The sequence below is a fragment of the Leptonychotes weddellii genome, chromosome 12 (genome assembly GCF_054177405.1).
Source record: "Leptonychotes weddellii isolate Sample4059 chromosome 12, ASM5417740v2, whole genome shotgun sequence".
Lineage (NCBI taxonomy): Eukaryota > Metazoa > Chordata > Mammalia > Carnivora > Phocidae > Leptonychotes > Leptonychotes weddellii.
In genome coordinates, this window is record NC_138380.1 from 45,934,038 (window position 1) to 45,947,116 (window position 13,079).

At 44.0% G+C, this 13,079-nt stretch overlaps 1 protein-coding gene across 10 annotated transcripts in view; it reads left to right on the top strand.

Annotated features, from left to right (window-relative positions):
• The window catches only part of OSBPL3 (oxysterol binding protein like 3), a 176,460-nt gene that overhangs the window by 77,225 nt on the left and 86,156 nt on the right, over positions 1–13,079 (top strand). For 8 of the 10 annotated variants that reach the window (XM_081800386.1, XM_081800385.1, XM_081800390.1 and 5 more), the window contains exon 2: positions 9,198–9,436. The exons of the other annotated variants lie outside the window; for them this stretch is intronic. In XM_081800386.1, coding sequence (XP_081656512.1) covers positions 9,341–9,436 — 96 coding nt within the window. In that variant the 5' untranslated portion in view covers positions 9,198–9,340. The remainder of the gene's footprint in view (positions 1–9,197; positions 9,437–13,079) is intronic. 10 annotated transcript variants of the gene reach the window in all.

Consider the following 13,079-nt stretch of genomic DNA (forward strand, 5'->3'; position numbering starts at 1 on the left):
CCACCCCCCTATTGGGCACAAGTTTTTAAAAGCCAGAAGAGTAGATACAGAATATTGTATAAATAAGGATGGAGACCTATTAATGCTGGGTGGTAGGAATGTGGATATTTGCAAATATCCTTTTGATTTTTCTGATTCCAAGAGAAAAGCAGCCTCTGTGATGTTGTGTGCGAGAGTGACCTCAGCACCATACACTGGCTAGCTCACCGAGAGGTGACTGCCCTGTCACCTTTCGTAGCTTTTGTATGCATTAACTCACCTAATCACCTCAACAACCCCTTTGGGGAGATCCTTTCATTATTTCCATTTGTCACACAGAACACTGAGGATCTAGAGAGGCTAAAAATTTGCTGAAAGCCACTTAGTAAGGCTAGCTTTGGACCCAGGCAGTTTGAATCCAGAGCTCATGGCTTTAATTACTACACCACTCTGTAAAACCTCCCAATATCATCGGGTGGGTTGGTTGTTTATTTTTGTGTATATGATCTCTCTCATTGTAGGTGAAGGGCATGACCTAGAGGGCAGTGCAGGCAAAGTCGTTCTTCAGAGGTGAGAACAGTCGAGTTTGACCGACTTCTCCATCTGATGATCTGGCTTGAGCTATGTTGCACGCATTATGTTACCTTTCTAGATCATTACTGATGCCCCTCCACCCTGGATCTGCATCAGAATCACCTGTGGAGGTTTTAGGAATTTCAAAGCCTGGCCCCACCACGAATTCCACCATACTAGATCATGGGTAGGGCCTGGTCATCAGCATTTTTAAAAGCTCCCCACATAAATCTATTGTGTAGTCAGAGTTGAGATCCACTGCTCTCCAGAGTCTGGACAGTACAACATTCAGGATTATGATATTTGGCAAGAGCCTGCAGGGTAGATATTTTGTGTTGAGGATCAAGGACAGATCCGTATATGGTGACTCTTGTGATCAGACTGCAGTTAATGTCTCATGAAATTCAGGAAAAGGGAATGCATGGACCTCCACAGACCCCACCACATCCACTTGGGCCTTTGCAAGATAGGATCTGTCTGTCCCACTAATGTCTTCTAGTTTTCTGGAGGGTGGAGAAAATTTGCCATGGTGATTAAGCATGGGAGTGGGGACTCGAAGCACATGGATCTGGTATTTGCCATCCCTGGCTTAAAGGAATCGTTAGGCAACAGGACAGAATCTTCCTCAGAGGAGAGCTCAGGGTCTATTCTAGTCCTGGACAAATATGTACCAGAAGCCTCAAGATTCCATGGGGAGAAGAATATTAACCTAGGGCAGTGGTTCTTAAACTTGTGTATCAAAATCACCTAGAGAACTTACTAAAAACAGGTTGTTGGGTCCCACCCTCAGCTCCTGCTCTGCAGGTCTTTGGTAAGATCTGGGAACTTGCATTTCTAGCAAGCATTTCTCACAAGGTGATGTTGATGCTGCTGGTCTGAGGGTCACTTTTTGAAAAGCACAGGCCTAGGATAATAAAAGAGAGTTTTGGCTTCCTGTCTACTCTGCTACATCACAGATACACAAATAGCAGGACTGGCTCCGGGTAAGGTGAGAGGGGTTAAGAATGACTGGCCCAGGGACACCTGGGTGGCTCAGTTGTTGAAGCGTCTGTCTTTGGCTCAGGTCATGATCCCAGGGTACTGGGATCGAGTCCTGCATCAGACTCCTTGCTCAGCAGGGAGCCTGCTTCTCCCTCTACCTGCTGCTCCCCCTGTTTGTGCTCTCTCTTTCTCTCTCTGACAAATAAATAAAATCTTTTTTTTTTTTTTAAAGATTTTATTTATTTATTTGAGAGAGAGAATGAGAGAGAACACATGAGAGGGGATAGGGTCAGAGGGCGAAGCAGACTCCCTGCCGAGCAGGGAGCCCGGTGCGGGACTCGATCCCGGGACTCCAGGATCATGACCTGAGCCGAAGGCAGTCGCTTAACCAACTGAGCCACCCAGGCGCCCCCAAATAAATAAAATCTTAAAAAAAAAAAAAAAAAAAAAAGAATGACTGGCTCCATCATGCACAAAATCCCGTGGGGAATGTGTCACATGTACAGGATTATCAGGCCCATTCCCAGATATTCTGATTCAATCCATCTAAAGTGCAGCTTCCAAAATCTGCATTTTAAACAAGAATCCAGGAGACTTTGAAGAAGGTGGATCTGGACACTTTGAGAAATTGGCCATGACTGTACAGTTAGGGGGATTACTGTGCGTGGGTTGGCAAATTTGAGCCCAGAAATGCCAATGAAGGGATAAGTTAGCATCAAGAGAGGATTTCTGTGCCCTTGTGCTCTTCTTAGTAAATCTTCTGGTATAATTTGTTAGATGAGGACAGAATTCACAGGCCTAGGCAATCTGAATGCATCCACAAAGGAAAAGCCGGCCAAGGCCACTGAATGGCAATTGGTCCCCAGAAATGTATCGACAGACTGGAATCAGGGGTGAAAACTGATGTGAGGAAATACGATAATAATAAAAAAAAAAGGCAAGTCATGAATTTCAGCTAAAGGAAGGAAAGGAGTCCTGTTGTGAGAGAAAAGCCCAGCTTCTCCACAGTTCCTACTGCATCGGAGTCCTGGAGAATGGCAAGGACAGCCAGTGCTAGAGAGAGGTGTGGGTGTCCCCAAAGCTCAGACACATCAGCCGGGGTTACAGTTGTGGTGTGTATGTGGCCAGGGAGGCCAGAGCTCCCCTCCCTCCTGCTCTAACCAGACCACACCTGGAGCTTTCTCGAGATCTGGGCACCCTTTTCGGGGAAGCACAGACAAATTGAAGTGTAATCAGAGCTGGATGGCTGTGATCATAAGGATCACATAAGACACGGCTGATGAAAAAGTGACTGTTTGGTCTGGAGAAGAAAAGATTTGCTGGGTGGGATGGGGGAGTGGTGGTGGTTCCAGGACAGGGGTTGAGGAAAAAGAAATTGTCATGTCAGAGGGCAGGTCTGGGAGCAGTGTCTCCTAGTGAGACAGATTTCAACTCTAAATGAAAACCCGTCTAGAACAGACTTCTGTGGAGACGAGTTTGGCTGTGAGCCTTGGTACTCATCCCTCCAGGAACAGTCAGCAGTGTCTCTGGATCAAGCCAGCCGTCCAGGGAGTTAAGGCAGATTGGCTGGCATGACACGCAGAGGTCCAGGATCAGCTATCTGAGGGCGTCGTGGTTAGAACTTGCTTCCCAGAAACCTCTGATCAATTTATGGATCTTAGAGGCAAATGACCAAAGCCCTACAGTTGATCATGTAATATCTTGGAAATCAGGGTGTTTCAGCAGGCATCATTTCTAAAAAGATGCACATCTGGGATTTGAATAATTTTCTTTTACCAAAGATGACTGGAAGACCAGAAATGGATATTCCATTATGAATTTTTGTGTGTGTATGTGTGTTGATTGGGGACATAATTCTTCTATATATTTTACTGGGAAACTTTAAATTAACTGGAACTATATGCCATCTGGCCTTAATGCAAGTTGTTTTCAAGGATGGAAGGAAAACCTGTTTCTCAGCCAAACATGACCAAGTGTGTGAGTGCAGGCCGCCAGGCCTAATAGAATAATAAATAGCTATGTTATATGCCACTGTTTCAAACCCACTAGTTAATATTAAGTTGCTTTCTTGGACAACCAATGGTGACGAATAATGTGGCTTTTATCTTTTTGCATTTATGTCTTATTCAAAGTAAGCATGCTGCTTTGATGGTTTAAAAATCTGTTCACGCTTGTGCTACAGATTTGGGGAAATGTTAATATGTTTTAAAATTCTGTAGAGTCCGTATTTGGTTTTGGTTGCAAGAGGAGTATAGGATCTTATTTGGTGCTGTATATGCCACTTCCAGGAAGCCAGGAGAGGAAGAAATGGAACTAACATCTGTTGAGTGTCTATTCTATCCACACCACACATCTTGTCCTCATTTTTCATTTAATCCTCATGATGCCCCATTTCCTACATAAAAACCCTAAAGACCAGAGACGTCACTCCATCTGTCAAGGTGCACAGAGTTTGTAATGAGGGAGCACCAAAATCAAACAGGTCTGGCTCCTTCCGAGTCACATACATCTTGGTCTGTACATCTCCTTTACATCTTTTCCCAAACTCTGTATTCTTTTTTTAAGTGAAAATGGCCAAAATAAGTCTTAAGATCAGTCTTTGTGGCCAAAATGCTTGGCAGTGCCTTGATCATTTGTTCTTCCCCATTCTTGGTAGAAATCAGAGTTCTCTTTTCCCTAATGGAAGCCCCATGCACGCATGTCTCATGCATTGGACTTTTAGTTAGAACACCATCTTCACCTGGGCCATCAGCTTCCAAGGTGAGTAGCAATGGTGAGAAAGGACCTAGCTCATTTCAGAAGCACAAGAAGGGCATTTTTTATTATTTATTTCTTTATTTTTAAAGATTTTATTTATTTATTTGACAGAGAGTCACAGTGAGAGAGGGAACACAAGCAGGGGGAGTGGGAGAGGGAGAAGCAGGCTTCCCGCGGAGCAGGGAGCCCGATGCAGAACTCGATCCCAGAACCCTGGGATCATGACCTGAGCCGAAGGCAGACGCTTAACGACTGAGCCACCCAGGCGCCCCAAGAAGGGCATTTTTTAATTGACCTAACTACATTAAGCTTCTCATACCTGTTGGATTTGGCTACCAGGTGGTTCATTGAAATGAAAGCGGGTCCCGCACTGACTTCTGTCATGCATCAAACACTTGTCTTAGGTAGAAGGCACAAGAGCAGTCATTCAGCCTGTTCCTGTGAGTTTGGGAAGTCCCAGCCGTCTGTCTATAGGGCACGACAGGTACCGCCAGACAGGTTTACTTGGGGCAGGTACCACAGCATTCAGCAGGATTGACCCCCCTACCTGTCCGATCAATGGCCAAGGGATAGAAGAACCTTCTGAGGAGGCGGCAAATGGTCTATTTCTTGATCTGGGTGGTGATTATTTCAGTATTTGCAAATGTAAAATTTCATAGAGCTGTCTGTGTGCTTAAGACTTGTTCACTTTACTATACGGAAGTTATGCCTCAATAAAAAAGATAAGGGGGGAAATGAATTATTGGCCTTAAGTTGTTCACAGCGTCTGAGCAGGGAAACTGTTACATTTTATACAAGCCCCTTGAGTTAGAGGTTTTCCATGGAAGGGTCACTGGGAGAGGAGAAAGCACCACAGCTCTTTCAGAGGTACCCTCATCATCATCATCCATATACCCCTGAATCAGCGGCCCTGGCCCCTGGCCAGTATCTGTCATCCCTAAGGGCTTTTTACTAGGTCTTCCCCATTTTACTAGGTCAGCACTGTGAAGTCAGCTTGTTGGAGTAGGAGACACCAGTCTTCTGTATGACTCCTCCTTGTTAAGGTCCTCTGTCTTGGGACTCCTGTCAGGGTCTTCCCTCTGAGGACCCGCAGGCCAGCCCGTAGGGCCCCGTAGGTTGACACAATAAGTACCTCATTCCACACGACCACCTCATTCCTGGGCCACCTTAGTCTCAGGCCTCTGTTGCCTTCGTGCTCTATTCTACCCTGTTTTAAGTATTTCCTTTTCCCAGAATTTGATCTCTTTTGCCCTTTAAGCCGTAAGTGGACCGAATTTTAACTAATGATTGTAACTGAATTTCTGATGAGGCTAGGCTGGAAGGTTCTGGGGGATGAAACAAGATCTGTTTCCCTAGGTGATAATCCCAGACTCACTCGGGGATGGATGTGGGAGGGGCTGGAGTCGCACCCTTTTTTTTTCCCTGGAGGAGAAAAAGAGGCACTGTGGTACTTCTGGAGGCCTTACCTCAAAGTACCAACTTAAATTATGGGGTTTTGGCCTGCGCCCAGCCCTGGCTCTCGTAGCTCACTCCTCCAAGGTGACCTTCGGCAGAGCTAAGTGATAAAGATGACCCTTCATACCAGTTGCCTCTGGGACAGGGTTATTGTGTTTTTAATTTGGCAGTTTCAGAATTGCTGTGACTCTGTATTGCCCGAGTATTCCTTTCTGCCCCTTCTGCACACGTTACAGACCGCCCGTGGTCCCGCGCTCTCCCTGTCAGAGCCTCCGCTTTTAAAGACATGACAAAGACGCTGGCGCGCACACACACACACACAAACCCTTTGTTGGTGTTCCCGATCCACGTGGAATCGGTTGTCATGGCAACAGCTGCCCCCGCACACAGTTCATCCTTTGGGGTTCCCGTCATGTTTTCTTTTCCCTCTCTTTCTTCAACGGCAACAGCCAACGTGCTATTAAGCCGACTATTAATATATCCGTACAGCCTTTCTTGGCAGTTTTGAACTCGACTACATTGACTTCTAACTTCGGGTCCAATTAGCCACGCCCCATAAGGGAAGCTAACTTTGCGAAGAAAGAGGCTGGTGTTGGTTTGGTTTTAGTCTTAGTTATTGTTGGATCCAATATGTATGCATACAGAGATTTGGGGGGTTTCTATGAAAGCAACATGCGAATTGAGTTCTCCAGCTACATGTACCTTAATTTTATTTTCTGACATGATATTTCTCGTTGTCCTGGTTTTAGCTGATGGCTTTAGCATACTCATTTTTTTTGTTTTTATTTAAATTCCAGTTAGCATACCGTGTAATATTAGTTTCAGGTGTACAATGTAGTGATTCAACACTTCCAATACAGCACCTGGTGTTCATTAGCATACTCGTTTTTAAAGAACTAAGTGTTAATGAAAGGCATAGGAGATTGAGTACTTATAATTAACCAAAGGTTTAAAATAATATCTAACTACCTGGGTCCTGGACAATTATATAACATGCTTCTTTTAAAATCAAGACTATGTGGGGGCGCCTGGGTGGCTCAGATGGTTAAGCGTCTGCCTTCGGCTCAGGTCATGATCCCAGGGTCCTGGGATAGAGCCCCGCATCTGGCTCCCTGCTCAGTGGGGAGCCTGCTTCTCCCTCTCCCACTCCCCCTGCTTGTGTTCCCTCTGTGTCTCTCTCTGTCAAATAAATAAATAAAATCTTAAAAAAAAAAAAAAAAGACTATGTGAGCACTAAGAACCAGATAGATTGGATATATATATTTTTTTATTGTTGTTAACATGTTTGGGAAAGTTACAGAGTTTATTTGAACTTAGTGTGTCAAATAAAAGGCTGGCCTTGGGAAGCCAAAACCAAACATGTTAGTCACCCTTAATTCGGGGCTGTGGATGAAGGCAGTGGTTGAAGGAATGGGGCAGGGCCTCTGCAAAGCTGGCTTACGAGCTGCTCCCTCCTAGTCTTTCTAGGCAGCTCCTCAGTTCTGCTGGGTCCCAGATTTGGGCAGTAACTGTTATCACCAGGCCCGGCTATTAAAGCGTGCTCATTTCCAACACCAAGGTTAAAGGCCTGGCATCTGGCCTGAATTCAGTCTCTTGCCAGCTGCGTGATTGGGCAAGTTACCTAACTTCTCAGAGACTCCATTGTTTCCTCTGTAAAAGAGAGATAATCTCCTCCCATCAGACTGTCGATTAAATGAGATCATACACTGTGTATGGGAAACTCTTACTATAGGACCTGGCGGTAGGTAGCGTGGACTCAAAGATGATTATTGATTCAATTACTAGGATACTCTAGATGATGTGGGAACTTCTGTTTTCCTTCATAATTTTGTCACACTTTGTAATAGTGTTTTTAGAAGATGTCTCCAAAACCTTTGGTAGAACAAATCTTCCACTCCATCCCTCTGAAAAAGTTTTTTTAAATTACACTATAATACGGGGCGCCTGGGTGGCTAAGTTGGTTGAGCGACTGCCTTCAGCTCGGGTCATGATCCCAGGGTCCTGGGATCGAGCCCCGCATCAGGCTCCCTGCTCCGCGGGAAGCCTGCTTCTCCCTCTCCCACTCCCCCTGCTTGTGTTCCCTCTCTCGCTGTGTCTCTCTCTGTCAAATAAATAAATAAAATCTTTTTAAAAAAATTACACTATCATACATATAAAATAAAATCAATTTTCACACATACAATTTAGTGACATTTAGTCACAGTGTTGTACAACTATCACCATTATCTAGTTCTAGAACATTAATCACCCTAAAAGGAAACCTCATAGCCATACCCTATTTCCCAATTCCCCCAGCCCTTGGCAATCACTGCTTGGCCTTGTGCCTCTATGGATTTGCCCACTGTGGTTATTTCATATAAATAGTAACATACATATGTGGTCTTTTCTGTCTGGCTGCTTTCACTTAGCATAATGTTTTTAAGGTTTATCCTTGTTGTATCATGTATCACTATTTCATTACTTTTAATTCCTGAACAATATTCCATTGCATGGTTATGCAGTCTTAGTCCATTTGGGCTGCTATAACAAAGTGCCACAGACTGGGTGGCTTAGAGGCGACAGGAATTTATTCCTCACAGTTCTGGAGCCCGGGAGCCCAAAATGAGGATGCCAGCATGGGCAGAGGGCCCTCTTCAGCTTGTAGACTTATTGTATCCTCACAGGGCAGAAGAGGCTAGGGAGCTCTGGGTCATCTTCTTTATAATTAATTCCATTCATAAGGGCTGTGCCCTCAGGACCTAAGTACCTGTCAGAGGCTGCACCTCCTATTGCTATCACATTGGGTTTAGGATTTTTAACACATGAATTTTGGGGGGACACAAACATTCAGACGGTGTATGCTATCTGTTCATCAGTTGATGGATGCTGGGTTGTTCCTACCTTTGGCTACTGCCAGTAGCTTTACTATGAACCTTCTTGTACAAGTTTTTGTTTGAACACCTGTTTTCAGTTCTTTGGGGTATGTACCTAGGAGTGGAATTGCTGGATCAGATGATAATTCTGCTTAGCTTTTTAAAAAACTACCAAACTCTTTCTAACTATGCTGTACCATTTAATATTCCTACCAGCAATGCCTGAGGGTTCCAGTTTCTTCCAATACTTGTTATTTTCCATTTTTAAAAAAAATTATACTTATCATTTAGCAGGTGTGAAGTGGTATCTCATTGTGGTTCGGGATGGTTTTTTATAGTACTGATTTTGTATGTGTCTGGACTCAAATTTTCTTACTACTGTTCTTAATTCTGGCAAAACTACATGAAAAACCACGTATACATAATTTCCAAGAAAAGATGGGTGTAAAGCATCTTTTCCTTCACAGCTCCTGATATAACCATGCATCATGGCTCTGTAATCTGTACTGTAGACAAACCACTTGCAGACAGTCAGGGGCTAATTACAGATGGTGTCTGAGGCCTCTGACCTTCTCTGTAATCCTTTTCTTTTGCTTTTAGAGATTTCCTCTGGGTCATCCAAAATGCCTTTAAACGTATTGGATAAGAACTGAGCCACCTGCCCGTGTGCGACTTCCGTACTCTCAGCTCCACTGTCTTCTGATGGCATTTTGACTGCATCGAGACCAAGTGACCCACTGCTCATGATGAGTGACGAGAAGAACCTTGGGGTGTCCCAAAAACTGGTCTCACCTTCAAGGAGCATAAGTAGCTGCTCCTCCAAGCAAGGAAGTCGACAGGTAAACTTTAACCGATGCAAATTTTAAGATGCAAATTTATACTAGGAAATTGGCAGATTAAGATGTGTGCATTTACTTGGGACCTCCTGCTTCTCAGTGGAAGAGCGTTGGCTTTCAGCCATATCTTAATTGTATGAGAAGAGTAAACTTTAGGTGCTTTTCATAATGCAGCTTGAGTGCTTACCCGATGGGAAGGAACTGTATTTGGCTCTTTGCATTATTTTATCTGATCCTTGCAACTGTCTTCCGACACAGATAGGAATATCCCTATTTTCTCCATGAGGAAGCTGAGTCAGACCAACTGAGTTCTTTGCCCAAGGATACACTGCTAGTAAGTGGCAGAACAAGAAGTCAAAACTCAGTCCAACTCCAGAGCCCACACTTTCCTTTGTACCCTACTAACCAAAACAAAGGAGCAGTCACTGTCCCAATAAGTTTAATATCCTCCTGCCCTCTTCTTCCTTCCCCTTCCCAAGCCTTTTATGACCGCTTCCCCCACAGATTGCCATGTGGGTGACTTTGAGTCTCCCCTGCTTTCTTTCTCCACCGGATAAGGGAATCAAAGCCACAGAGAAGTGGGCAAAAGGAATTCAGTAGGAAGAAGAAAGAAGTGAAGCAAAGACCTGGATAATTAACTCCTATCTAAGCACCAGCCGTAATGATATGTTGTTTTTTGTTTCTCTTTCTAACACATGTCCGTTGGCAGAACTCGCTGGCTTTAGGTCAGTGGTGGTAAATGCATGTTAATCATTCTAATTCTCTCACCTTCAGTGACGTAGAGAGTGGGCTGTCAGGAAGCTGTGGGTTCCCGACCACCTTGGTCCCTGAGCCTTTTCAGCATCTGCCGGTTTTGCTGGCATTGCCTTTCCCCCACCAGAAGCGCTCGCCCAAGAATTGGCCCCGAGTCCTTGGTTCCAAATTTGGAAGCAACAGTCCGGCAACCTCCCACCTCAGGCACGTCTGCATATTTCTGACGCATTGTCATGCGTCTCTCCATGTGAACATCGCCTGGGACAGGGAGCTTGTTCCTTCACAAGGCCGCTTCGTGTCATTAGAATCTACGAGTCTAGACAGATCAGATTTTGCCCCAGCCTGGACATTTGGGGCGCCCTCCAAGATCTCCTGTGAGGGGTTAGGAAGAAAAAAATTTTTAGCACTGTAATCACTTCTGTCTGGGATTTTAAAAAATGACTAAAACTAGTCCTTGGCTAAGGCATCGTGGTCCCTTTGGAGTCCTGGCTTCAGAAAGTTGACTCTACACTCACCCTCCTTGTCAGCTTTCCACGGGGGTGTTTCTCTCCCTAAGCCGAGATTCTGGTTGGGATTAGAGCCTGAATGTGTGAGCTTTCCCTCACCCTTTGTACGTAGTAGCATCTCTTGCTATGTACTTCTTGGATAAAGAGAAGGAACATGATTCATTTAAACTGCTGGTGCTTATAACACCATAGGAATTGGAGCAGTGCTGTGACATTCTACAACTGAATACTACAGACACTCTTTTGGTGTGTTATTTGAATTGATTGATTTTGGTTTTCACAGAGCTTCTTTTGAGCTTGTCATGAAGAGTGAAAGGAATGTGTGTGATGCCTCCATTTTCTTCTCACTTAGAATGGTTGGCCATTCAGCTATTCATTCATCAAATGGTCATCTTTTATATTTAGGATCTCCCACTTTAAGGGACATGTAATGTAGCTTTGTAAACATAAACACTTCTGTGGCAGAGCAGGTGGAGAATTTAATAACTTTATTCCAATCCTAGACTGAATCTAGTTATAAAGGCCATGTTTAATTTCAGGGACCATTTTCTTATTCTGCCCACTTTCCCATCCTTCTGTCAAAGAGAGGTGTTCTGTTGCAGGAGTGGCTTAGGTTTTCCATCCATATAGTCCACCTTGGCAAGCTGTATCCGTTCTGCCATCACAAGCTGTCCCAAGATTGTCTTTCATTCTCTAAAGGTGCTGGGGAGGTACAGGAACCTTGGAAGTTCAACCTTCATGGCTCCGAGGGAACAGAGCCGTACCCTGTGGTCTTGTAGATGCTAAAGAGTGACGCTGTGTTTCCAGTCACTTCACTGGAAAGTACAAGTTCAACACTTAAAACTTCAAGATTTATGGAATAATACATTTAATGTGAGGAATGTTGAACTCTAACTGATAAAGATAATCTGTTCAACAACCTACTCGTTTTTAAAGCTCCAGTTTAAAGTCACTATTAGGCTGTTTTCTTCATTTCATGGTGGGGGCGGGGGGTGGATAGGCCTGATGTTGACTGTATTGGACCCTCTTTAATGCTGGTTTTTCTTCTGTGCTTTGGAATTTTGCTTTAGAGTATCATCTTGAGTTTGTTTCCCCATGTTCTTTCCTTGCACTCACCCTGCCCCATTTAGGGATTTGCTATTACCTGCTTCTTACCTCCGAGGACCCCAACCCAGAGTCAGGGGTTATATTTGCTCTTGGGGGCTTCTGTTCCATGTCAGTGATAGAACATCCAAGATCCACCACCAGGTCAGCACACATGGCCCAAGTCTGGTTGTGAGGCTGTGTCTGCCTTCTGCCACCTCCCTGGATAAGGCAAGTTTTAAAGCCCCCTTTCATTGTGTGGAGCTCCCCCTCAGCATTTGCTTATTTCCAGCAGTGAGGCTAGCTCAGGTCTCATCCTTTTCCTGTGGACATTTTTAGCCCCAATAGCCCACAGAAGTAGGACTCCTGGACACTTCTGTCTACAGTTTCTTTTGCATTTCTATTTTGTGTTTGATCCATGGAGATATTTAAAATTTTTTTTTTTTAAATCACGCAGACACACACGCAAAAGCCCCTACATCTTTGTAACTTTGTATTTTTGCTGTTTTGGAGCTGGGGCGGTTATAAGAGAGGGGCACTGAATGCACAAACTTTTAATATAGTTTTGGCTGAAAGACCCGGTCATCTTAAGTCATTTTACTTAAATTCTCCTCCAGCATCACTAAGTGACATTGAGAGTCTGTGTACTCCAGCCACACTAGCTTTCTTTCGGTTCTTTGCAATGAACTTGCCCTTGTCCTTGTTTCTTGAACTGAATTTGAACTTGTCCTTCCTATCCCAGAGCCTCCCCTCATGAAATCACAAGGAGCTATGCATTTATGTAGAGGTATTCCCTATCTATAGTCTTGTTAGAAGAGCTTGCTTCCTTGAAGGACAGAATGATCAAGAATTGTGATCTGTATCTTTGTTTTTACTTCTGACCTAAGACAGAGTTTACAATTTAGGACCACGAATACCCAAGAAGGGTTCTGTCATCTTTTAGCTTAAATACTAGGGCTTTTGAAATTTAAATATAGCATGCCTCATTTTGTCAGTATGGAAACAACTTGCAAATATAATCTTATCAAGGTAATTTTGAGAGGACTGTATGCATTAGTGATTAGAACTTGAACTCTCCAGCCTTGGTTCCACCCATTCATTGGTTCTCTGACCTTAAACTCTTAACCTTAAGCCTCTGTTTTCTCATCAGTAAAATTGAAATAATAATAGTTCTTTTCACATAGGATTATTGTGAGGATGAAAACTGAAGCATCTAATCCAGGGTCAGACTCATAATAGGTCCTGAGTTAATATTAACATTCATTTTTGTTATTATAGTTAACATTAATTTGAACTTCATTCTT